The 23,698-nt window shown below is 47.2% G+C and overlaps 7 protein-coding genes across 10 annotated transcripts; 3 read left to right on the top strand and 4 right to left on the bottom strand.

Moving 5' to 3' along the window:
- Positions 1–55: 55 nt before the first annotated feature.
- LOC9662033 (probable lysine-specific demethylase ELF6) lies at positions 56–5,249 on the bottom strand. Its single transcript, XM_002962429.2, has 8 exons — positions 4,873–5,249; positions 3,832–4,779; positions 3,715–3,772; positions 3,595–3,662; positions 3,397–3,547; positions 2,722–3,338; positions 1,252–2,646; positions 56–1,200 (listed from the first exon to the last, which is right to left on the bottom strand). Exons 2-8 carry the CDS (start codon positions 4,667–4,669, stop codon positions 773–775), a joined length of 3,555 nt encoding a protein of 1,184 aa, XP_002962475.1. The 5' UTR covers positions 4,670–4,779; positions 4,873–5,249; the 3' UTR covers positions 56–772.
- Positions 5,250–5,328: 79 nt separating this feature from the next.
- LOC9660944 (protein ENHANCED DISEASE RESISTANCE 2-like) lies at positions 5,329–6,339 on the top strand. Its single transcript, XM_002962848.2, has one exon. It carries the CDS (start codon positions 5,336–5,338, stop codon positions 6,278–6,280), a length of 945 nt encoding a protein of 314 aa, XP_002962894.1. The 5' UTR covers positions 5,329–5,335; the 3' UTR covers positions 6,281–6,339.
- LOC9660943 (RNA exonuclease 4) lies at positions 6,111–7,595 on the bottom strand. 3 transcript variants are annotated; one of them, XM_024688282.1, is made up of 10 exons: positions 7,432–7,595; positions 7,312–7,360; positions 7,202–7,256; positions 7,066–7,150; positions 6,895–7,003; positions 6,738–6,826; positions 6,620–6,684; positions 6,482–6,563; positions 6,295–6,423; positions 6,111–6,227 (listed from the first exon to the last, which is right to left on the bottom strand). In XM_024688282.1, exons 1-9 carry the CDS (start codon positions 7,561–7,563, stop codon positions 6,325–6,327), a joined length of 765 nt encoding a protein of 254 aa, XP_024544050.1. In that variant the 5' UTR covers positions 7,564–7,595; the 3' UTR covers positions 6,111–6,227; positions 6,295–6,324. The 3 variants fall into 3 exon arrangements, with proteins under 3 accessions (XP_024544050.1, XP_024544045.1, XP_024544056.1); XM_024688277.1 differs by lacking the exon at positions 6,111–6,227 and having other exon boundaries at positions 6,241–6,423; XM_024688288.1 differs by lacking the exon at positions 6,111–6,227 and having other exon boundaries at positions 6,241–6,423; positions 7,438–7,595.
- A 30-nt stretch (positions 7,596–7,625) lies between these two features.
- On the bottom strand, positions 7,626–8,591 carry LOC9660942 (60S ribosomal protein L13-1). The gene is made up of 4 exons (XM_002962427.2): positions 8,430–8,591; positions 8,227–8,360; positions 8,017–8,175; positions 7,626–7,932 (listed from the first exon to the last, which is right to left on the bottom strand). The coding sequence occupies exons 1-4, from the start codon at positions 8,536–8,538 to the stop codon at positions 7,708–7,710; spliced, it is 627 nt and encodes a 208-aa protein (XP_002962473.1). The 5' UTR covers positions 8,539–8,591; the 3' UTR covers positions 7,626–7,707.
- Positions 8,592–8,701: 110 nt separating this feature from the next.
- LOC9662032 lies at positions 8,702–9,800 on the bottom strand. 2 transcript variants are annotated; one of them, XM_024688310.1, is made up of 6 exons: positions 9,677–9,800; positions 9,464–9,557; positions 9,287–9,377; positions 9,124–9,213; positions 9,040–9,072; positions 8,702–8,938 (listed from the first exon to the last, which is right to left on the bottom strand). In XM_024688310.1, the coding sequence occupies exons 1-6, from the start codon at positions 9,759–9,761 to the stop codon at positions 8,825–8,827; spliced, it is 507 nt and encodes a 168-aa protein (XP_024544078.1). In that variant the 5' UTR covers positions 9,762–9,800; the 3' UTR covers positions 8,702–8,824. The 2 variants fall into 2 exon arrangements, with proteins under 2 accessions (XP_024544078.1, XP_002962472.1); XM_002962426.2 differs by lacking the exon at positions 9,040–9,072 and having other exon boundaries at positions 8,707–8,938.
- A 183-nt stretch (positions 9,801–9,983) lies between these two features.
- Positions 9,984–10,930, top strand: LOC112351090 (tropomyosin alpha-3 chain-like). Its single transcript, XM_024688295.1, has 4 exons — positions 9,984–10,201; positions 10,255–10,488; positions 10,565–10,776; positions 10,845–10,930. The coding sequence occupies exons 1-4, from the start codon at positions 9,996–9,998 to the stop codon at positions 10,871–10,873; spliced, it is 681 nt and encodes a 226-aa protein (XP_024544063.1). The 5' UTR covers positions 9,984–9,995; the 3' UTR covers positions 10,874–10,930.
- LOC9660941 lies at positions 10,870–12,296 on the top strand. The gene is made up of 8 exons (XM_024688267.1): positions 10,870–10,991; positions 11,045–11,117; positions 11,173–11,279; positions 11,329–11,474; positions 11,522–11,608; positions 11,665–11,783; positions 11,841–11,962; positions 12,010–12,296. Exons 1-8 carry the CDS (start codon positions 10,974–10,976, stop codon positions 12,178–12,180), a joined length of 843 nt encoding a protein of 280 aa, XP_024544035.1. The 5' UTR covers positions 10,870–10,973; the 3' UTR covers positions 12,181–12,296.
- The last annotated feature ends 11,402 nt before the right edge of the window (positions 12,297–23,698 follow it).

The raw sequence follows: 23,698 nt of genomic DNA, 5'->3' as shown, positions 1-23,698 counted from the left end.
GGCTTTGCTGCGCGGAACCAAAGCCTGACTAGAACTTGTGCCAGGCGCGCGATTGACCCGGCTAAAGATATATAATCCGGCCGCACGGCACAGCCACCAAATTCATTTACAATTTCACCTCCACGACTGGACTTTCCAGAGTCCATCTTCTTCGCTCTGCGTCGCTGTCAGTATAAACGGCTTCACAGTAGATCTCTCCCCAAGTCCACAGACTTTTCCAGCGACTATAAAAGCTTTCCCAGGTAGAAAGAACTTCCAAAAAACTTCCCAACTTTTCGCGTGAGTGCGAGAGATGCCCGATGATCAAGCTCTACACGTTTCGCCACTATTCCCAAAGCTTTCCATCACCACTTCCACCTCAGTCCCATCAAAATCCAAACTTCCTTTCTTCCAGAGAAAAAGAGATCCTCCACAAAACCTTCCATCCTTTCATCCCTGTGCCTGTGCCGGTTGCCCGTTTTCCTATAGCATATCCAACCTCAAAATCCAAACTTCAGCCTCCACAAAACTTTCCATCCTTCCAGCCCTGTATGCCTGTTCATCAAAATCCAAGCTTTTCCAAGCCCTGTCCCTGTGCCGTTCCGTGCATGCTCTATTCAGACAAGTCTTCCCGGAGTCTCAGTCTCACAGTCCCAGTCCTCGTTCCAAGCACTGGCGTCATCCAACCTTTCTCCATCAAAGCTTTCAAGTTCCTCGTCTGACTGTCCGATGGTTGGCTGATCCTGGATTCCTTCCCTGCCTGTTGCATTCCTGCTCTTCCCTTGCCAGCTCTTCACGTACTGTGACCCGTTGTACGCTTGTGGCGACTGAAATCCGAGACAAACCTGTAGCTCTTGCCGCACTCGGTGCAGGCGTAGGGCCTCTCGCCGGTGTGGACTCGGATGTGCTCCGTTCGGGCCCAGGACCATTTGAACGTCTTCTTGCAGCCTTTCCAGGGACACTTGAGAGGCCGGTCGTCGGCATGGACGCGGTAGTGCTGCATCAGGTAGCTGTGCGAGCAGAGGCGCTTGGAGCACTCCTTGATGGTGCAGATGTTGCGCTTGTGCAGAGCTAGCTCGCTCGCTGTTCGGAAGCTCATCGTGCATCCATCGAAGTCGCAAGTGTGTAGTCCATGAGAGTGCACCATGCCGGGAGCAAGCTTGCGCTTCGTCGCCTCGCTGCCAGGCCTTTTTGTCGACGTCGAGGCCTTCTTCGCTCCTCCTGCAAGGGACAAAAGTTTCATGTTGGTTGCTTCACGCATAGGAAACGTACCTCGTCTAGGAGCTTTCTCTTGTTCTTCTGCTGCTTGAGCTTTCCAGCTCTTGCGCTTGGTCCTCTTAGCTCTGGATTCCAGACCATACTCTGCGGCTTCATCCACAGCGCGTTCGTCATCCTCAACAGACGAAGCTGACACATTGCTATAATTCTGCTCCTCCTCGTCTTCCTCTGCTTCTTCTTCTTCATCATAATCTTCTTCCAGGTCCTCGTCTGTTAGCTGTTTCTCTTCGTCGCTAGCCTCCAAAGATGAAGCTATTTGAGTCCTTTTCCTCTTTGGGATTCCTATCTTCAATGGCGTCCTGTGAGCCGTCGGCCATGCCTTTGGCTTCTCATCCATGTACGATGAATGAAAAGTTGGAGAAAACGAGATAGGCACGTCATGCCATACGCTGTTTGAGAAACAGAGCGTCGATCCTGCACCATGCTGACCATCGTCTTCAGTGATCACCACCGAAACAGGCTCATTTTCAGCAGCTACCGGGTCAGGCTCCTTCTCCTTGGATTGCTGCTCAGGTTCCTCCGGAGGAGCTGGTAACACTTCCTTATATGCCGCAACATTCTCCTGAGGGGCCTCTTCGTCCAAAACCACAGCTTCACGATGAATCTCAGGCTCCTCCTTGCAGTCCACGATAACTAGCGGCTTGGTCGTTTCCTCAGGACACGGCAGCTCCAACTTCCCGTTTTCTTCCTTTTCTTCCTTGCAAACTAGAGGAGGTAGAGGCCGGCCTTCTTCAGACGAGCGATTCTCCGTTCGAAGCTCTGGCTCTGACACTTTGACATCCTCGTCAAGAGAAGCAACCTTCTCGGTCTTGACATCGTTGGCCTCCAGTTCAGAAGGAAGACTTTCACTTATTTGCGTGGAGCAAGGCTGAGGCTCGGATTCAACCCGCCATACTGCAACCATTTGTGTCCGTTTCCTTTTCCTACAGTTTTTCCTGAGGCTTGCATAGTCCTCACTCTTAAGTATGTCCTCGTCGTGGCCGCCTTTACTTTTCCTGGTCTTACTATCCGCTAACTCATCCTGGTTATCTTCTACTTTGGAAGCTGTTCGGCACCCTCCTAAAATGGCGTGCGTCTGATCATGTCTCCAGACCCGACCACACCAACGCCCGACTACTTTCTTCTCCTTCGATGTCTTCTCTACCACCAATTCAGTGTCATCTTCGTCTGTTTCTGCCCTGCTGTTTTCTAAAAAGGATGCTGTCGCTGGAAGCCTTGCCTGAACATGATCAATCCAACCGTTGTCAGGTCTCTCAGCCGCTTCGATTGCAGCGCTGATGAGTTGCAAATCCTGCTGGTTCTCCTCGTCATACGTGGTATCTCTGAAGCGACACCGCATGCTCATATCCATTGCAAAGTCCTTCGCATTCTTATCGAACATCTCATACTCTGTAAGCACATGAAAAGAAAAGAAAACAAAGGAATCAGTTCCACAAAGCAGCTGAAAAACAGCGAAGCATTTACCTGGATGATAAACAACCAGAACGAGGCTTCCCCCGCAACCTTGGAGCAGCAAGGATACCTGTAACGCGTGCTCCGAGCACATGATATATGGACGCTGTAAGTTATCCCGGCCTGCTTTCCTGCTCCCATTCGGAGGTAGAACCTTCCGAGACGATCCATTCTCATCTTCCTGTACGTGGTTCTCATCTGTGACTGTCAATCTTCCTTCCCGAATACTCTCACTGGCTTTGGACGTCGGCTGAACAATCACTATGCAGGAGTAGCACAGAATACCGCAAATGGAACAGGATACATTCCCCCAATCAATTCGAGGAGGACTGTTTTTACCGAGGGTCTCATCATCGCCAACCTTCTCGTCGGCGCCTTCCATGGTTTCGCACACAAATGATAGCAGCGAGATAGAGTCAATTGTGCCTAAGTTCACCAGGTTGGAGAGACTCTCCTTCCCGTCATCGCCCTTGAAAATAACCCGCCTTGCCTGTGTCATGCTAACGAGTTTGTCGAGCACCTGTTGATTCTTGGCCATGTCGTTGACGAACTCTGTTCTTACTGCTTCCTCTGCGCCGACTTTCATTTTGTGCTTTAGTCTCGAACTTCGGACATCCTGTGCGTTCGAACTAGCAAAGAAAATTCGTCAATTCAATCAATCATAAATGGATAGCTTGGTTTTGTTACCTTTTCGCAAACGCTAGTGCTGTTTGGTATAATAATTTCTCATGGCAAACCATCGGAGGACGGCATAATAATTCTTTGCGAGCAGCTGCTTGCTTGGCAGCTTTCAACCAGCCTGGACTTGCTAAACTGCTGGTTTCACCGCAATTGAAACCTGGAAAATGTAATGTAAGTAATAAACCACAAGCAAAGCGCGCCTACTATGGCTGAAGCTGAAATTATACGCCCTCGGAAAAACGATGACGTACTCTCCAGGGTTCTGCACAAGTCTGAGATGCGCTTGTCACATACATGCAAACGATCGAAAATCAAAAGAAACACCTGCAGCAGGGAACGCCATTGATCACGAGCACTTCCGGGCTGACGACGGAGTTATCGTCTAGAGACAAAAACACATCGCGAGTATCAAGAAAAAATCCTTAGCAAACCATCACTAACCTTGGTTTCTTAAAACGTCCTCGAAAGCAGGAGCCGCGCCGGGTGGCACCACATACCACGTCTTCGGAGCACCCAGATGCAAATAGTCCACAAAGTGGAGGTCGTGGCTCTCGGTTCTCCATGACCAGTGGCTGAAGAGCATGGCTATGTATAACAGCGGAGACGTCACGCCTTGGACCTCGCCAGGCATGAATCTCAGCAAAGACCCCTGTAACTTCGCCAAGTATCTCATGTTCCAGGGACTATTGACGAGCTTCCACCCTTCCCTGTCCACAGCACTCTTCTTCCTTTTCTTGCCATCGCCCTGCTCGCTATCACTCTCCGGGAACGCGGAGCCTGGAATATAGTCCGCATATTCCACAGTCACTGGCTTATCCTCCTCGATTGTCTTCCAGAACAGAGCCTCCAAGACAACCGGAACAACATCCCTGGAAGTTCCAACCTGTGCTCGAGTAAAAGCCTTGGCCTTGATCTCAAACTGGTCCAAGGTATAGCTTGCCCCCTTGCTGTGCCGAGTTTGAGCGTGAGTCTGATCGCCCAGCTCTTGCTTGCGAGTGGTAAACTTGGATCCCGCTAGAGAATTCGCGTCGAGCCCAATCGATGCCTTCTTCCCCGACGATTTCCCGGCCGCGGCTATGGACCTGTAGAGGTTTGGAAGGAGCGACTTCCGGCGCGGCTTCACGGTGGGCGGGACGATCTTGCAAATCCCAAACTGCCCAGCTTCCTCCTCGATCCTCAGCACGAAGGAGATGGGATCCACAAAATCGGCCTCGCTGGGGCGATACTCTGGAGCTACAGGAAGCCCCTTGATCCACGGCGCTACTTCCACCTCCACCATGTCACTCAGAATCTTTCCCAAATTTCACCGCATTGATCGATGCCAAACAGAGCATGCCCTGCTTACGAGCAAGAGAGAGAGAGATTTCGCCCTCTTCTTGCTCCTCTCTCCTGCAAGAACAGGGAAAAACAGAGGATGTTAGCGCGCGGATCAATCCTGGAGCGGAATATTTCGCAGCGCAGCTGAATCGATCGAGAGCTTACCGGATTTCGGTAAGAACTGTTGGTATTCCTGGCCGATCTAAACCCTAGCGCGCCCAGCACCTTGCCGCCTAAAGCCCTGCTCGCGCAGAGCGTGATGCTTTGCCCAAGCCCTAATTCAAGAAACCGAGGGAAGAAAAGAGCAAGCGCACCCGCCTCAAACCCTACCCAGCGATCGATCGAATGGGAGCGTCGTGCTACCCTCGAGCTGTTGCCCTCGCTCGAAGAATCAATGCGATCGATAGCTCTTCCCCTGTTCTCCGCGCCACATTCCCTCCTATTCCAGCGTCACAGTAAGAAAGGAAAGACCTACACCACTGGAGCGCGATCAAAGCACTAGCAACGGGAAAACTCTGTTCTCCGAGAGGGGCAAAATCCATTCCCAAAGCTACGGGAATATTCTAAATGCGTAAAAACAGAGTGACAATCGTAAGAACCCTAATTAGGGTTTACTGGGGAGGGAAAAATGGGCAATGCGGCAGATCCGGCTTGGATCGAGCAGCTCAAGCGCGGTGGCGCGCTGCCGCTCACAGGCCTCGATTCCTGCTTCAACGGCTGGTGCTCGCCTCCAGGTGATTGCTTCAGAGTGCGCGGCCCGGATTATTTCGCTACCAAGGCCAAAATTGCCGCAGGGGATTGGCTTCTAGAGCCGCTCGCCGTCGACTGGATCAAGAGCTCCTCCAAGATCTACGACGTCCTTAGGCATCCCCAGTCGAGAATCACGGCAGCTCTAGGCAATTTGGATCCAATTCCTGGCAACTCTTCCTCTATTCTTTCGAATTCTCCTACCTCTCCATTCGTGTGGGCTTTTAATCTCCAAGTCCCCAGCAAGGAGAACTACAGTGCCATCATCTACTTCGTCAGCCACCATCGCTTCCCGGAGAACTCTCTGATCGACCGCTTCCTCCGGGGAGACGACGCCTTCAAGAACTCGAGGCTCAAGCTCATTGCCAACGTCGTCCAGGGGCCCTGGATCGTCAAGACCGCCGTTGGCGAGCAAGCCATCTGCGTTCTCGGAAGAACTCTCACTTGCAAGTACTCCACCGCTCCAAACTTCCTGGAAGTTGATGTTGATATCGGCTCCTCCATGGTTGCCAACGCCATCGTCCACTTAGCGATCGGATACATCACCAGCCTCACTGTGGATCTCGCGTTTCTCATCGAGAGCCAGCATCCGGACGAGCTTCCGGAGAGAATCCTTGGGGCTGTGAGGCTCGGCAACCTCGAGCTCCAGTCGGCAGTTCCACTGGAACTAATGTCCGGTGACAGTATTAACAATTCTTTCCCGGGAGAGAGCTCGTTTAGCTCCCGGCTATGGAAGGGATTTACATCCCTCTTGACACCTGCGGGACAAAGCTCTACACGGCCAGATGATGAAGATGACGACGACGTCAAGGACAGCTCGTCATAGAAACGAAACCTCACCTGTGTATAGTTCTATCGCCTGAAAGAAACTTACTGCTTAACCGATTTCTTGTGTCGTTTCCACACGCTTTTCTCCCATTCCGATCTAAACTTTTGATATAGTAGCATTGCACTTCGGGCATCCTCCACCTGAAAGAAAAAACAGCATACAATCCTTCGATGTCTGGTGATTTTTTCTACAGCTTACCGAAGAATGAGCGCCATCTTGAACTTTAGCGTCGAGAAACAGCGCAGCTAAATGCTGGAGGGATCTCGGTCGCCCATGCTCACTAAAAAACCGAGAAAGAAACACCATAAGTTCCACAAGCTCTTCCTCTATACAAACCTGCGAAATGGAGCATAGAGACTAGTATCCCGAGTATCAGCTTTCGGATGGTTCAACAAGAGAACCTGCAAAGTGCGTGAAATAAATCAAATCGTCTACTTCAAAAGAATGAGTCTACCTTAAAATCATAATGTAAAGCGTGCCCGACTAGTATACGCCCGGATAACAAGTCGGATACTTCTTGTTGCACGGTTGCAAAAGCTTTCCCTACAGGCAAAGAACACCAAAACAATCGAAACGAAACGAAAAACTAATGCTTGGACCACACCACTTACCATTCTTTATATCTTTGTAGCGAATCCCGCTTACGTGAGTGCGAAAATCCGTGACAAATTCCATGGGTTTCACATATTCATCGTACACTATGTTCCCATGCTCATTCACCTTTCGACAAGGTCCAAGCAAAATAAGAAGCAAGGAAAAAAACACTACGAGAAATTCGTTACCAGGCTGATTCTAGCAAGAACGCTTTTCTTTCCCTCAAATCCAACTCCCACCATTTCGCAATCCATCGCAAGGACCTTTGTTACGCTATAACACACCAAAAGTTATAAGAAAAATCCCATACGTTCGTGCCAGTACCTGGAATCAGTGCTGGAAGGCTCTGGGAGCTTTTGGAGCGTGGTTTCTTTCTTCTCTACAAAGCGCAACAATGTCAGGGAAATAAAACAAGCACGATCCACGAATCAAACCTGACGCGATCGAAATCTCCTTGCGCTTCTTCGCACAAATCCCCAGCTTCTGCACAGAATCAAAGAATGAGCGCTTTAGAGTCCAAAATCTCCCATCGCTAAAAGCCTAGGAGCTGCCACACCAACTGATCGCAGCTCCATCCAATTCTGGCTCACAGCCACCGCTTTGCCACTCGATCGATCCACAGAAGCGAATTTCGACCGCTTCCTCGAGCCCGCAGCCTCTACCGCATTCTCGCGCTCTCGCTTCATCCCAAGAACCCTAAACCCTTTCTCCTTTAGGGTTTTAGATTGTTAACCCAAGAACCCTAAAATTTTAACAATGAAAAAAGTCGTACGAGGTCGATTACTTTGAGACAACAAAAAAACCATTTTTGATGGATAGCTCTGGTTTGTTTACTTCTTCCCTTCTTCCTTCTCGGCCTCGGCAGCCTTCTTCGCGCGGATTCCAACGAGACGCTTGTTGGTCTGCTCGATCCGGAGCTTCTGATAAGCTTTCACGGCCTTCATCTCGTCGGTCACTGTGACAATGCCGACCTCGGGTTTCTTTGGAACAATTGGCAGCACTGGCCCTTGGAACTGCGTCGCGGTGCTCAGAACCTCGGGTTGCGAATCGCCCATCTGAAAAACACGACGATTTGAGTGTCGCGAATCCAAAAAATGCAAAGCTCCGCTCCCAAGAACTCGAAAGGCATCCATCTTTACCTTTGTTTTCTTAGCTTTGCGTGGGAAGACGATGAGCTTCGTCTTGTACGTGTTCAATCGCTGGACATTCGTCTGCAAGCTCTCGAGGCTCCGGTTCTTCCTCCTGTGATCCAGGGCGATTCCAATCGTGCGAGCGAGATTCTTGGAGATCCCAGCTTCCTGGATCTCCAACACTGAGCTACAAGCAAAGAAGAGAAGAGAAATTCCTACCTTGAGCTCCTCCAGCGAGAACCCTCGGCCGTATTTTACCTTGCTGTTGTACTTGACGGTCGGGCAGTGGACCACCGGGCGCAGAGGGCCGGATGGCGGGCGAGGGAAGATCTTGGCAGCCTTGATCGACCGGGCTGCAGGAAGAATCGCCCAAAAACTAAGAATGGCGAGAGAGAAAAGAAGAAATCGCGAATTCTACTCACCCTTTCTTCTGCGGACCTTGCGCGCCGGCTGATTGAACCATGTCCTCACCAGCTTCTCCCAATCCTTCTTGAAATGCTGATTGGGAATGACATTGTTTCCCTTCACCATCGCTAAGCCGCCGCCCTGACCAAAAACCCTAGGATGGTTCTTAGGGTTCTTGAACGCTCAAGTAATTGAACGGTCAAGATGAGAGACAATGAAACAACGGTCGAGATGGAACAAGAGATCTGACGGCACAGAAAACTCGGTACTTGGTGTAGAAAAACTTTAAGGAGATAAGAAATACAATTTATATATTTGATAAACAAAAAAAAATTTATTCCTTACAAGCCAACGAGCTCTAAATTCTCGCTTTCTCGCTCTCTTCTCTTCTTCTCGTTTGTTCTTCCCTTTTCTATGCGGAAACTTCGATCTCTTTCATGGATTCGCCTTCTTTAAGCTGCGCGGAGACGTTCTCGATCGCGGCGTTGAGCTCATCGATCTTGGCGCTCAAGCTCTTTCTCGTCGTCTGCAAGCGAAGATAGCATTAGCTCTTGACGATGAAAACCAAAGTTCCTAGAAAAGCTCGACATGGGAAACTCAAGAACAACGATGCTCCGTTCGCACTACCTCGATTCCATTCTCTTCCTCGAGTTCGTGGAACTTTACTGGAATTGTTAACACCCACGGGAGGGATTCGGAGGATGAGCTTACCTCGATCCCTTCGTCTTCCAAATACTTGTTTGGTTTTGTTGGCAGCGCCGCTCCGTTCTCACTACTCACTTTGTCGAGCGATCGATTTAACTTCTCGCATGCATAGGCAGGCACGAAACTGTAAGAACGTTTCTCTGGAAGAAAAGCGAAAAGAAATAGTTACCTGAGGTGCTAGAAGGTAGCCAAGAGCACCGAAAACAACACCACCGAGTAGAAATCCAGCAACAAAATCTCCTGATCCACCACCACTTCGTCTGGAGAAAAAAAAGCAAAGACTTAAGTCCGATGGAAGAACATCAAAGAGAAAAAAATTCTTGGCTCTGTGACTTAAAAAAAGTACCTGTATTCCGCCGCTACGACTGTTCGCCTTGTTTGCTTCAAACGCTTCGATTGCTGTGCCGGGGAGATTCTCAACGATCCAAATCGAATTTCACCTGGAAGTGGCAAGAAATGCGAGCGCTGTGATCAGTCAAATGCAGATCGACAGCCGCAGCATCGAAATCTAGGCATGCAGCATGAGAATTTCGAGCAAGAAATCGGACAGGGAGCTTACCGATCGAGGACTGGAAGGGGCTGCATCCGGGAGACATGGTCGCCGCGGCGGGAGAGGTGATCGGCTGCATCATCGTCGTCGCCATAGCTCAAGAGCCTCGACTAAGCCCTGAAAAATGTGAGGATATTCTGGGACATATAGTGCCAAAAGCCCGCACATTCCGCTCAGCCGTTTCATATTCCGGCTAAGCCGGAATATTCAACGAATCGTCTGGCGGAGTTGCCAACAACGACTAGGATTTTGCCACGTGGACGGCTCGCGATTAGGGCATTTGTTTTATTTTTGAGTTTCAGAATGGCGGTGAGAAGGTAAGAGAAGAATGCCGCCCAAGGAGGGAGAGAAGGACGAGCTAGATGTTGTCAAGGGCGAGATCCAGGCCAAGGACTTGCAAATCCTGTGCAGCAATGACAAGATCGCCAGGCTTGAGGAGCGGGCGTTCAATCTTGGGAGCGTCATCAAGGAGACGCGCAGGCAAGCTGAGGACAGGGACAAGATTCTGGAGGATCAGATCGCCGCGCTCACCAGGTATCCTTCTTTCTCGCGAGACTGTGTTTCGAGACTGTGTTTTTCCAATGCAGAGATGCAAAGGAATTTGATCGGCGAAGCGAGGAGATGGAACAAATTATCGAAACGCTCAAGAAGGAGAGGGCTGAGTCTCATGCCGCGCTTCTGGCGGAGCTCAACGAATTGAAAACCACTCACAGGATCCAAGTCGAAGCAATCCAGAAAGAGCTGGATGATGCACACAATTTGATCCAAGCAGTGAAGGAGTTTACGCTACGAAGGGCCGCTATCGAAAAAGAGATCCAAAAGTATGGACTTCTCTCCTTTGTGCTTCAAGTTATTTCAGGCCAAACTAAGTGTTTTCTTTTTTTTTCTTGTTGGCAGCTTGAAGAACCAGCTTTCCAAGGAAAAGAAGCAACACCAAGAGGCCTTGAACGACGTGGAACGAGTGGCACAACAAGAGCGGGAGAGATTGCGCAAAGAGATGGCGGTTAAAATCGAAGAGACAAAGCTCTTGATGATCAAACAAACGGAGGAGCAGCTCCACGTCGTATGTTTCTCAATCGGGCTGCTGCATAAGGAGACAAAAAGAAGAAGTAAACTTGATTCTTTCTCTGGAGTTTGTCAGCTGATATCATTGCGATTCTGATTCTTTTGTACGCAGAAAACAAAAAGAACGATTTTGGAGAATGAGCAGCTAGCGAAAGAGGTTGCCTATCATATCAGACAGACGGAGCTGCTGGTTCTGAAAAATGGACAACTTCAGCACGAGAACAACGAGCTTGAAGACAAGATGCTTGCAGCAAAAGAGGTACTATTGCTACATTCTTCTTAAATTAAAAGGATGGCTATGTTCTTGTGAAGCTAGAAGAAGAACTTGCGAGGAAAAACCACAGTTATCAAAAGGCTTCGCGGATCCTGCTGTTCAAACTTCAAGGTCTTGTCTTCCCTTGTTTCCAGATTTTCCTTCTGACGTTTTTGCCGTCTTTTAGAGCAACATCTGGCCGCTAATATCGAGGCCATTGAAGAGATGGACGAGCTGAAGCATCTCATCAACCGTAATGAGCAGCTCAAAGCCGAAATTCAGAAAGAACACCAAGTATGTCTCAAGGCAAAACCTGTGCATTATCTTCGTTTGTATTGGTCAGGATCTAGAGAAACTAAAAGCAGCGATAGAGGAGAAAACAAAATGCGCTGAATCGGTTGGAGCAGCAGAGGAAGCCGTGAAGTTCCTTTATCTTGCTCTTGAAGACGTCGAGTTGGAAGAGCTTGCGAATGTCGACGAAGACACCAGGTACACTTGTTTGACAAAGCTAGCGCGCGCCTAAACTCATCTTACAGTCTTATACCCGAGGACGGCGTCGACTTAAACACTCCAACCAACCATCTCGATCTGCTACCAATTCAGCAGCGCCAGGACTTTTTGAAGTGAGCTTTTTGAGCTTTCCATCACGTTCTGATATCGTCGTGTCTTTTAATCACAGGCACTTGCTTAGGACCGCAATATCCTTGCGCGTGATGATGCAAAAGGCAATCTCATCGGACACTGCCCCGAAAGGACAACCTTCGGTTTTTGGATCATGGTCCCATGTTTTATACGAGGGTGAGAGAATGCATGATTCCTTTGGTGGTACACTTAAAGAATGAATTTTCCTTCCAGGCCAAGAAGACAAACCAAGGATTTCAGTCGAGGATATCCTCGCATTCCAAGTCGACACTAATGACCTCGACAATGCAGGCCCGCCGAGGAGAGTTTCGTGTGCCATACAGACAAATGACGAGGTACCATTTTGCTAGTTTAGCTTGGAGCTTACCAGATTTTTTTGCAGTGGGAGCCAACTCCAGATAGTCTACCCCCAGCTAATGAGCAGCACTCTTTTCGATCGAGCTCCTCGTGCATAGGTCCTGAGAGAAAACGGATCAACATTGTCAACCTAGAGTTACACCAACACTCTAGTAAGCGTGTTTTTAACGAAACTTACTCGGATCAGCTCGCATGATCTTTGCACTTCTTGCAAATTCCAATAACTGTGACAAAACATTTATTATGTTTTGATTCACCCCACGAAGTATTATTCTCATGCTACATCTGTTATCAAAGAAAGAAATATTCAAAATTGACAAAATGACAAAATTGTAGTTTTTATACAATATATGTCAAGTAGATATAATGTATTTATGAGATATTATTACTACCAAAAACTTCTGTTCTTATTCCTTCAATGATTAATGCCCATTAATGCCCAAACTTTTTTTAATCCCCTAAACTCTATATTCACTTTTACTTTAGTTTTCATTTATCTTGACAATATAAAGTTGTATTTTGTTAAAATAAATGCTTTAGATTTGGCTTTGGGTGTTATTTTGTAATAGAAAGGGCTGGGCATTATATATAATATCTATGAGATACTCTTGATTAGTATCTTTAATGCTTTATTTTATTAACAAAATATTTGGGTTGATCTCCTTCCTTTTGCGAAGTTTGCTTATGATAATTCTTAACACTTTTCAACACATAACTCTTCATTATTCATCAACTATGCTTTTCATCTTTTTTAATTATATTCATGTCCTTTAGCAATTGGTTTTATACTTGGGGGTTTACTTCTTATTTTACTCATACTTTTTTGGGTTTACTTTTCACTTTACTCATACTTTTCACCTTTTAAACCTAGTTATACAGCTTGATACTTGATATTAAAGGAGGATATTATTGTGTATTTGCTATACCTTTATCTTTACGAAAAAGTATATTTACCGCTTTTGGTCACAATAAAGATTAAACCCTAAAACTTTGTTCATCATATTTGAATTTAAGATTTGCAATATACATGGATGGGCATCTAGGATTAATGTGGATCCATACCTAGATTAAATTTTTGGATTAACTTAGAGTTGAACCAAATTAGTTTCGAAAGCCTTTATAAAAGTAAGGGTTTGAAGATTTTATATTCAAGGTGTTCCATAAAAATCCATCTTTTCTTCTCATTTTTTTAGTATTTTAGTAATTTCATCATTTCCCCTTTTCTTGACAACAAACTCCTAGCAAATTAATATATTATTATTATTATTTTGTGAAAATTTATTACAAATAAAGTAAAAATAATTATAAATTAATTGATAACTCTGCAAACCAGATAAAAGTAATGATAGTTTAACTAGATTTATTTTATAAAAAAAAAAAAGATTTGAACCCAAAACCTCTAATGTGTACATGTCACGAATGTGACTTCGGGTATCGAAAGTTACCTGTCGGCTAGTCCTTACGGACACTCTTACCTTGCTGCCACGATGGCAGGAAGTCAGTATTGCTGGACCCTTTATTAGTCCCTCTTGTTCAAGTGTTAGTAAACTGGACTTTGCATCTGTACTTGGCCGGATGAGCATAAGGAATGAATTCCTAAGTGTCTATTTAACTGAGCATACTCAGCCCGGCTTGTTAGTTTTCTTTTGCTCTGTTTTGCACTGGCTTGACAAGAACCCTCACGTATTAAGATTGGTCCCTCAATATCGCTACATGATAGCTTACCGTGTCTGCCAAACACCCTCACTATCATGCCCTTTATGTTAGTCTCATTTCGGTCTCAAATGCTATTTATGGAAAGTGTCCAGATTTGCTCATTTGGCATATCTACGGAATGTAAATATCGGTCTGAACACAATGGTGTTCGTCTCGTGTCCAAATTCACAATTTAAGGACATTCCATATTTAGTAAGTTTTGAGCTTGCTTGTCCCAAAGACTACTATGGGGGGTTCCAAATGTATAGTAGGGATAGTGGGTAGGTTGAGCATGGCTGACCAATCTGAGGCATAGTCTAGCTCCCGCTTGCGTGCCTGTCCTTGTTTTGCATCTGGCTTGGGTCTAAGCCCAAGTTCCACACCATGCTAGCTGGTGGAGTACCTATGTCCTCGCGTTAGGCCACCGGTATGCCGAAATAGCACCAAACTCCGTTTGGCTCCGTTTTGCATGCTGGTCCTGGCATTGGGATGCTGGTTACTCTAGAACTATTCCAAGTCGCTCCGGGCTCCTGTCCCTTTGCTCCTTGGGCTTTATGCTCAGGAGTTGCTCTGTGGTTCGGTTTCGTCACTCCTTGGCTTCGTGCTTGGGAGTTTGGCACTGTTCCTTCGTTCAGTGGCCCAAGGCCCTGAACCTCTAGTTACTATGGACACGTGGCATGTGTCACGTGGCATAAAGAGGGTTTAGGTTCTGCTTCGTGGTGTTATCCTATGGTAAATCACCATAGGATGAAGGGTCAAAACCACGTGCGCTACAGTACATAGGCATTTAGGATTGGATGCCTAAATGATACTTCTAGACAAGTTTTACCAAAAATAGTTTCTATTAACCTTATTTTAATGATTATGGTTTTCTTTTCTCTCCTTGTCAGTCTTTTATCCTCTTGTAATTCTTTAAACAGCCTTATGACATATCTCAGTAAACATTCTTTTGCAAATTTTAAAATCATATAAACCTATTTTATTTTGAAACAAGATAGGGTTCTTGGCAATTTTTATCCTAGTATATTCCTTCCATCAAGGATATTTAAGCTTGATGAAATTTTTAGCAAGGAATAATTGAAATTGCAAAGTTAAGTTTAACATTTCTAAGTATGACAATTAAATTTTTTTTATTTATAATTTATTTAGTAATTGATAAAATATCTGGAATGAGCTCTCCATTTATAAAAGCTTGTATTCCTAGAACTAATTCCATATATAATGAGAAAGATGTTTGTGAACTTAAATATGATGTTTTAGATTTTGTCCGTCAAAATCTTACAGGTCGTCAAAATTTTATTCAGAATAATTTATCACTGACTGTTTTTGTTGATTCGTATTATCCAAAGATTATGGATGATATTGTTGAGGCATTTGATATTATATGGAATGAATGTATAATTCCTTTTGGTCAAGGAGGATTTGTTTATTTAGATAATGATTTATTACATGTGAGACTCCAATCTAGTCGATATACTGATTTAACACTAAGCTATAACAATAGAGACTACAATAACTTGCAACACAGCTTTTACACAGTATGTCCTGGCTGGAAAAATTGCATCAAACCATTGTCATATATAAATACAAATATTTGCCTATAAGTACCTTTTAATATCATACATATATAATATATAAACAGATATTGATATTTTGTGAGCTTCTTGAAACTCTAGGAACTTTTAGTTTCAATATTTGTTAAAATTGTTATATGTTTGTCTAGTTTGAGACTTCTATTTATAAAGTATTAGTTTTTATTGATTAATATAACAATTGCTTAGCTAAATCTAAGCACAAAAGACAATTAGATCATCATAAAGGAGGATGATCTAATATATATATAAGTGCATTCTCATCTAAAACCTGTCTTTGTGACCAAAAACTCTAATAGCTGTGACAAAACCTTCACTATACTGACCATAAAGTATAATTTCATGCATTGTCTAAGAAAAACATTGTTGAAATCCCATCCTTAGATAAGATATGTTTATATTCCACACGACAAAATGTCTGTTCTGAATTTTAATTTTAAAATCAAAGGAAGTATTTTCTATGACAACACATGTCAGTGTCTAGGTTTTATATATATCAATAAACTATTCATAATGTAGAAACTTACTATCGCCTGTTTATTTGATAAAGAAAAGATAACAACTTTATATTTCAAAATACCATGAAAAGTGGCACATTGTCATTGTTTGTACAATGCTTTTGATTGGTTATGAGGTAGTTCCTAGGTAGGGCGAGCACGTTCCCGCCCAGAATGGGCGAGCTGAGCATTAGCCCAGCGAGTGCGTTCTGGAGGGAACGAGTGAGCCCGTGCCCGGGAACAACCTTAACAGGCTGTGGCAAGACTATTAACAGACACGTGGAAGAATATTATTCGAGGATGAGAGGGTTCTCCAGAACCTGGCAGTGTAAGCGACTAAATTTTCCATTCTACTTTAGTCACTTAACCACACCTCTGACCACTTGGAGGAGTCTCATTCACAACCTCCATAAGTCCAATCCAGGACTTGGGACTTGCTAGCCCCGAGAATGGCATCCATGCCACTCAACATTTGCACTTGGTCCAAGTGCCCCACGTGTCCGATCCCATGACCGACACTCAAAGGTACCACCGACATAGCAACCCGTTACGCTAAGCCCATGCCCAATCACCTTTGCCACACTGGTAGTCCAATACCACTTGCATCATAGTCTTGGCTCTCCAAGACTAGGCAAACCATCCGTGAGTGGTCATCTCAGATCCACTCCTTAGCATCCTTAGGATGCCCACCGACAAGGGGAATAGCCTTCCCCAATATCCCTCTGTCAGTCCCCACTAAGTCCCTTTCTGCCCCTGGTCGTGTTTGCCAACACTGCCACTGGATCGAGACCCACAGGCCCGACCACTAAGTCCCACAGTCCTCTGGGACTTCCTCACCACACGACTGTGTCCTTGGTCACCACCCCAAAGGACTGCTCCTCTTCCTTTCCACAGTCTGGGCCTTTGGGACAACATTTCGGAACACCGTGGCCTTACGCGAGCCACCTGGGTACTCTCCTCGCCTTCTGCCCTTGGGTGCTCTAGCCATGGGCTTAGAGCTGGTTCCGTTGAGCCACACCAGGTATCCAAGTAGGTAGTGCCACCCACACTTGGACTGGGAGCATCGGCCAGTCGATCTCCCGGAGGAACTAAAGCCGGCTCTTGAACACTTCACCAAGCTACCCCGCTTGCCGGTCCGTGTTCACCCTAGTCTTGGACTTCCTAGTGGGCAGCTCATCACCCAACACTGGGTCCGGCCTTCCTGGGCCAAACTGGCCTTTCTTGGCCAAACTGGCTCCACTGCAGTCCTCCCCCTACTATACTTTTGGAGCTCACCAAACCCCCCAGGGTCTGGGAGACGAACGCTTTGGGCTTTCACCCTCTCAGACTCGAACTCGGACTCGGACTCGGACTCGGACTCGGACTCGGACTCGGACTCAAACTCGGGCTTGGGCTCAGTCTCGGCCTCGATCTCGTTCTCGGTCCCGATCTCGGTCTCGGTCTCGGTCTCAGTCTCGGTCCCGGTCTCGGTCTCGACTTCGGACTCCATCTCGGACTCCATCTCGGGTCCATCTCGGACTCCATCTCGGGTCCATCTCGGACTCCATGTCGGGTCCATCTCGGACTCCATCTCGGGTCCATCTCGGACTCCATCTCGGACTCCATTTCGGGTCCATCTCGGGTCCACCTCGGATTCCATCTCGGACTCCATTTCGGGTCCATCTCGGGTCCACCTCGGACTCCATCTCGGGTCCCTTTTTGGAGCCTCGCTTTTTGCTCGCTTCGTGCTCGTTCCTCGAGCACTTCTTTGGGAGTTCCACTCCCGCTCTTGACTTTTCAAGTCGGAGCTTTTGGTCCAAACGTGTTACGCTCGTTTGGCTCTCGCTTCAGCCACTACCACGTGGCACCCTTTCCGGCTCCACTTTGGGGCCTAGGGATTTTGTGTCTCACAACTCCACCACCCATAGACGAAGTTCGATGTCCTCATCGAACGGTAAACCATTTTGTAAAGTAACACTCGCATGTGTTACCATTTCCATCCTTGGCACCTAGCCAATATTTGTCAATGGTTTGACATTGAAGGCTCACCATGCCTTTTGCATATGCCTCAATGGTTTGACACCAAAGGCTCACCATGCCTTGCCTATCCTCTAAGGAGGGTAGTCTCTCCAACTTAGAGATTGATTGGACCACATGTAGTGGTTCTCTCCTTTTATTGGTTTAGTTCTTGCTCAACCTCTTAGAGACCCTTCTCTAAGTCAATCCCACTACTCCTTCTTGAGTAGTCTCAATTTCCATCTATTGAATGTTTGCACCTTGGAACTTTTACTCTTTTGACTTTTGGAAGTCAATTTCCTAGGTGTCTCCAACACCTTGCATTGCACAGATTGTGCAACTCCACTTCCCTATCCTAGGAAGTTCATTCCTTGAGGGCACTATCATCCTCTCTTCTATTTCGTGCCACCTTGGGCACTAAGTTCCATTTATCACACTTTGTGCTAGGGTTGTCCATCGCCTTATCATTTGGCTACTTTACCACTCCCTCCCTTGGAGCTTCCACTTTCGCCAAATCGGAGCAATTCGAAATCCATCCTTGGAAACACACTTCCTTTCCCGCAATTTGTTAGCGTCCAACACATTAGTGTTCCTCGCCTAACTTTGTCACTTGGATTCCTTCCCAGGGATTCCACGGCCCTATCTTGGCCACTCATCTTTTGCTCCTATCCATTGATTGTTGCACCAAGCAACATCGAATCTCTACCTCCCTCCTTGAGGTATTCTTTTGATTCCATAGCAAAGGCTCCGCTTTGCCAAGACTAGGGTGTTCACCCCTAGTAAGTCTCTTTTAGCATCTTCTGCTGTGGGCTCTATCCTCGGCCCAACTTTGTGACCCTCTCATGGGTCTCTTTAGAGACTACTTTCCTTGGACACACTATGCCATCGCAATGACATAGCTCATTTCCCTAAGGTGCTTTTCCCACTTGGTCACCTTGACCAAGCCACACCATTATCAATAGTTCAAATCAACACTTTGAACTAGGAACCTTATTCCTTAACCCAAACAAGGACCTTGTCCTTATTTAGCCACAAGATCACCTAGTGATCTCACCTCGGCACCTTAACAGGTTTGCCAATAGGTACTAAGTCTTCCAGACCTTTAACTTGTTAACTACGACCCCGGGGGCATCCCCCACACTTGGCGGTGCGCCCAAGCCAGCCCTTCCGGCCAAGGGTCCATAGCAACTGAGACTGGGTGTCCCCATCTCATTCACCACGTCCTTGGTGCCTTTTGCACCAAAGTGTTCAAGTTAGATATGCTGAGCTTTCACTCTAAGCAATCTAACCGTGCATCACGACTCCGAGGCATCCCTCGCTTGGCAGTGTGCCCAAACCAGTCTCCTCACTGAGAGTCCATGACCACCGAAATATGAGTGTCCTCATATTCCAAACCATCACCACGCCCTAGTGATTTGGGACTCGAACCCAAGCACTAGAGGGTCGGGACTCGAACCCAACCTTCGTATATGCATCTACGGACGGCATCACCCTGGATGCCTAGCGTGACTCCCCACGCCGGTGCACCAACTTATACTCAAAGCGCACTATAAATCACAGCTTAGGAACCTAGTTCCTCCACACTGCCAAGTCCTCTCACTTGACAAGTCTGTGATCATGCATGGACTCCTCCATGCTTGGCCCCATGGCCCACCCTTTTTGAAGTTATCACCTTCAACTAGGGTATTTGTTCCCCTGACTTGCCAATCTCGCTTTGGCAAGTCCTCCGACCACTATAACATGGTTCCTGCACAAGCGTGAAAGCCCTTGATCATCGACTTTCGTTCAAAGCCCTCTCTTTGAACACTCGGGAACTACTTCCCTAACCTTGATAGCCTTGCCTCATGGCAAGCTTCAAGACCACGCTTCTACTGCGCCACTCTGATTTCACGCGTGCTTTAAACCATTTACACTTGGCCTTTCTAGGTACTAAGCTACCTAGAATCATCTTTGGGAACCTTGAAGGAACTCTGTCCCTTAGCTTGCTAATGCCTCCCTTTTTGCAAGCTTTCCAATTACCATATAGTCTAACATGGACAATTCCATATTTTGGACTCTCCATGGCATCACGGTTGCTAGCGGCAACACCCTCGAGCCCCCACTTGATTCTCCACTCCCAGCCGGCATAACCAACCTTGGTTATGCCCTTCGATTCCTATGGTTTGGTTCTACCCCCATACTTTTTGCTTTTGGCTTCACACCTTTCCTTTGGTCATTCTCCTCCAGACCAGGAGGATAGCTTTGCACTTTCTATCATGCCTTAACAAGCATTCTTAGGGATAAACCTACCCAATAGCCTAGGGAGTGGTTCCTCAATCCGGGTATGCTCACCTTATAATCCCACACACCGGGATTACGTTGTTGCTTATGGGCCTTTACATGCCCATCACTAATCTTGCCAAAATTCCATTTTTGGCTTTGTCCAATTCGAGTAGACAGTCTTCTCGTGTCTTCTCCACCTTGGACATTTGGATAGCACCTTCTATCCATCATTTGCTAGGGACTTAGTCCCTTGGGCCTTATCTATTGCCCTCGCGACATCAAACACCACCTCCTGTTGTTCTAGAGTGTTCGGGTGTCCCCATGATGGCTTCCTTGACAATGAGTATTTCCTTTTATGACATTGACTTACTATATCGCAACATAAGCAACTTATCCCCCGTAAGGGTATATCCAACTTCCTTATGCCATTAAGAAGGCTTGGGTAGCTACCTTCTACCCGTTTAACCAATTATTTTGCACCTCTTGCTTAGTTGCCTCATAGTTGTCAAGTCCTACAACTCATTGCTTGGTGCTTTCACACCTCCATCATTATCTGGGTCACCACACTCCAACTACATGCTCTGCAGCTTAGGCTATGCCATTCCCATTTCCATTGGGATTCATTTGGCAAGGGGTTCTCATGAACCCACCAACATAGCCTCAAGGTATCACACCTTGGCACATTTGGTGTCTCCACACCATCGGCTCCACGAGCCTACCTCTATGACATTTCTCCTTCGTGTCTAAGTCTTTGCCAAGACCAACACCACTGTTTCTCATGCCAACCATCCGTTAGCACTGCCCCATAGAGGTCACACACAACTTTATGTCAAAGTTGTTTTCTTCTGGGAACACCTTTCCCATAACTTTAGCATGGCACATTTTGCCATCGATGAGATACCCTCTGTTCTCATCCTTGGATCCTATGATCCCCCCCCATCCTTTGTGGGGTACAACACACCTCAGTCCAAATGCTTCCATCAGTCCTTTTAGGACCATCCCTTGACTCTACTTGAGTCATCTAGCAGTTTTGGACTTGGTTAATCCACAGACCCGTAAGGTCCTACTTGTGAGGCATTAGCTCACTGGAATACACTTCTTGCATTCTTGTCCTACTCAAAAGGAATATTTTCACAAGTGTTACTCCGACACTTAATTTTGTTCTCTGGGGGCAACTTTTGCCCCTTAGGACTACTTGTCCATGCGATGAGAATACCACTCATCTCTAAGTACACCCCCCAACTCCTTGGGTTGTTCCAGCATTTATTAAAGGTAGCCCCGACTACCATTTCAAGGACTTGAGTCCTCTTCCGTATTTGACCTTCCACAGTCATTACCTTTGGTCTCACATTCATGAGCACCAACCTCAACTATATGAGGATAATCTTATGACTCCTTTATTGTTTTGGAGTCTCTATCTTTCCCGTGATCCCAACTTTAGTTGTTTACCACAACAACCTTAGCCAATTTGCTGAGACAAATGCTCATCCGGATCACATCCTCAACTCAATGAGGAAACCCTTGCACTATTCCTAAGATCCCAAAGTCGTTCCATTATTGGCCCTTTTCTATCCACCACCTTGTCTACAAGTTCACACATGAACTGTAATGGAGAGCCATGTCTTCCCGACTTGCTACTCCTCAAAGATAGGCCCACTCCTCGGACCTTCCGATGCCAACACTAGTGGTGATATACTTGAGCACCAATAAAAGTCGGACTAAGGAACAGCTCCAATACCAAATTGTGAGCGACTAAATTTTCCATTCTACTTTAGTCACTTAACCACACCTCTGACCACTTGGAGGAGTCTCATTCACAACCTCCATAAGTCCAATCCAGGACTTGGGACTTGCTAGCCCCGAGAATGGCATCCATGCCACTCAACATTTGCACTTGGTCCAAGTGCCCCACGTGTCCGATCCCATGACCGACACTCAAAGGTACCACCGACATAGCAACCCGTTATGCTAAGCCCATGCCCAATCACCTTTGCCACACTGGTAGTCCAATACCACTTGCATCACCGTCTTGGCTCTTCAAGACTAGGCAAACCATCCGTGAGTGGTCATTTCAGATCCACTCCTTAGCATCCTTAGGATGCCCACCGACAAGGGGAATAGCCTTCCCCAATATCCCTCTGTCAGTCCCCACTAAATCCCTTTCTGCCCCTAGTCGTGTTTGCCAACATTACCACTGGATCGAGACCCACAGGCCCGACCACTAAGTCCCACAGTCCTCTGGGACTTCCTCACCACACGACTATGTCCTTGGTCACCACCCCAAAGGACTGCTCCTTTTCCTTTCCACAGTCTGGGCCTTTGGGACAACATTTCGGAACACCGTGGCCTTACGCGAGCCACCTGGGTACTCTCCTCGCCTTCTGCCCTTGGGTGCTCTAGCCATGGGCTTAGAGCGGGTTCCGTTGAGCCACACCAGGTATCCAAGTAGGTAGTGCCACCCACACTTGGATTGGGAGCATCGGCCAGTCGATCTCCCGGGGGAACTAGAGCCGGCTCTTGAACACTTCACCAAGCTACCCCGCTTGCCGGTCCGTGTTCACCCTAGTCTTGGACTTCCTAGTGGGCAGCTCATCACCCAACACTGGGTCTGGCCTTCCTGGGCCAAACTGGCCTTTCCTGGCCAAACTGGCTCCACTGCAGTCCTCCCCCTACTATACTTTTGGAGCTCACCAAACCCCCCAGGGTCTGGGAGACGAACGCTTTGGGCTTTCACCCTCTCAGACTCGAACTCGGACTCGGACTCGGACTCGAACTCGGACTCAAACTCAAACTCGGGCTCGGGCTCGGTCTCGGCCTCGGCCTCGGTCTCGTTCTCGGTCCCGATCTCGGTCTCGGTCTCGGTCTCGGTCTCGGTCCCGGTCTCAGTCTCGACTTTGGACTCCATCTCGGACTCCATCTCGGACTCCATCTCGGGTCCATCTCGGACTCCATCTCGGGTCCATCTCGGACTCCATCTCAGACTCCATTTCGGGTCCATCTCGGACTCCATCTCGGGTCTATCTCGGACTCCATCTCGGACTCCATTTCGGGTCCATCTCGGACTCCATCTCGGGTCTATCTCGGACTCCATCTCAGACTCCATTTCGGGTCCATCTCGGGTCCACCTCAAACTCCATCTCAGACTCCATTTCGGGTCCATCTCGGGTCCACCTCAAACTCCATCTCGAGTCCCTTTTTGGAGCCTCGCTTTTTGCTCGCTTCGTGCTCGTTCCTCAAGCACTTCTTTGGGAGTTCCACTCCCGCTCTTGACTTTTCAAGTTGGAGCTTTTGGTCCAAACGTGTTACGCTCGTTTAGCTCTCACTTCAGCCACTACCACGTGGCACCCTTTCCGGCTCCACTTTGGGGCCTAGAGATTTTGTGTCTCACAGGCAGCTAGTAGCCTGGTTCTCCAAAACCTGGTAGTTGGCAGCTGGGTTCTAGAGAACTTGGCAGTTGTCAACCACGTTCTGGCAGAGAACCTGACTCAATCCGACGGTTGCCAACAGTTGGATCAAGTTAACGGGCGAGCCACAGCCTGTTAAGGATACATCATGGTATACATAGATGCAATGCATAAACCTGGCTCACTTACTGAATTCATAATGGATAAGGTTGCATGATTTTTTACTTGACATCAACGCAAAATTGGGTTAGAGAAACTAACCCCTAACG

The sequence above is a fragment of the Selaginella moellendorffii genome, unplaced genomic scaffold (assembly GCF_000143415.4).
Source record: "Selaginella moellendorffii unplaced genomic scaffold, v1.0 SELMOscaffold_2, whole genome shotgun sequence".
NCBI classification, from domain to species: domain Eukaryota; kingdom Viridiplantae; phylum Streptophyta; class Lycopodiopsida; order Selaginellales; family Selaginellaceae; genus Selaginella; species Selaginella moellendorffii.
This window is presented reverse-complemented; position numbering and strand designations above follow the sequence as displayed.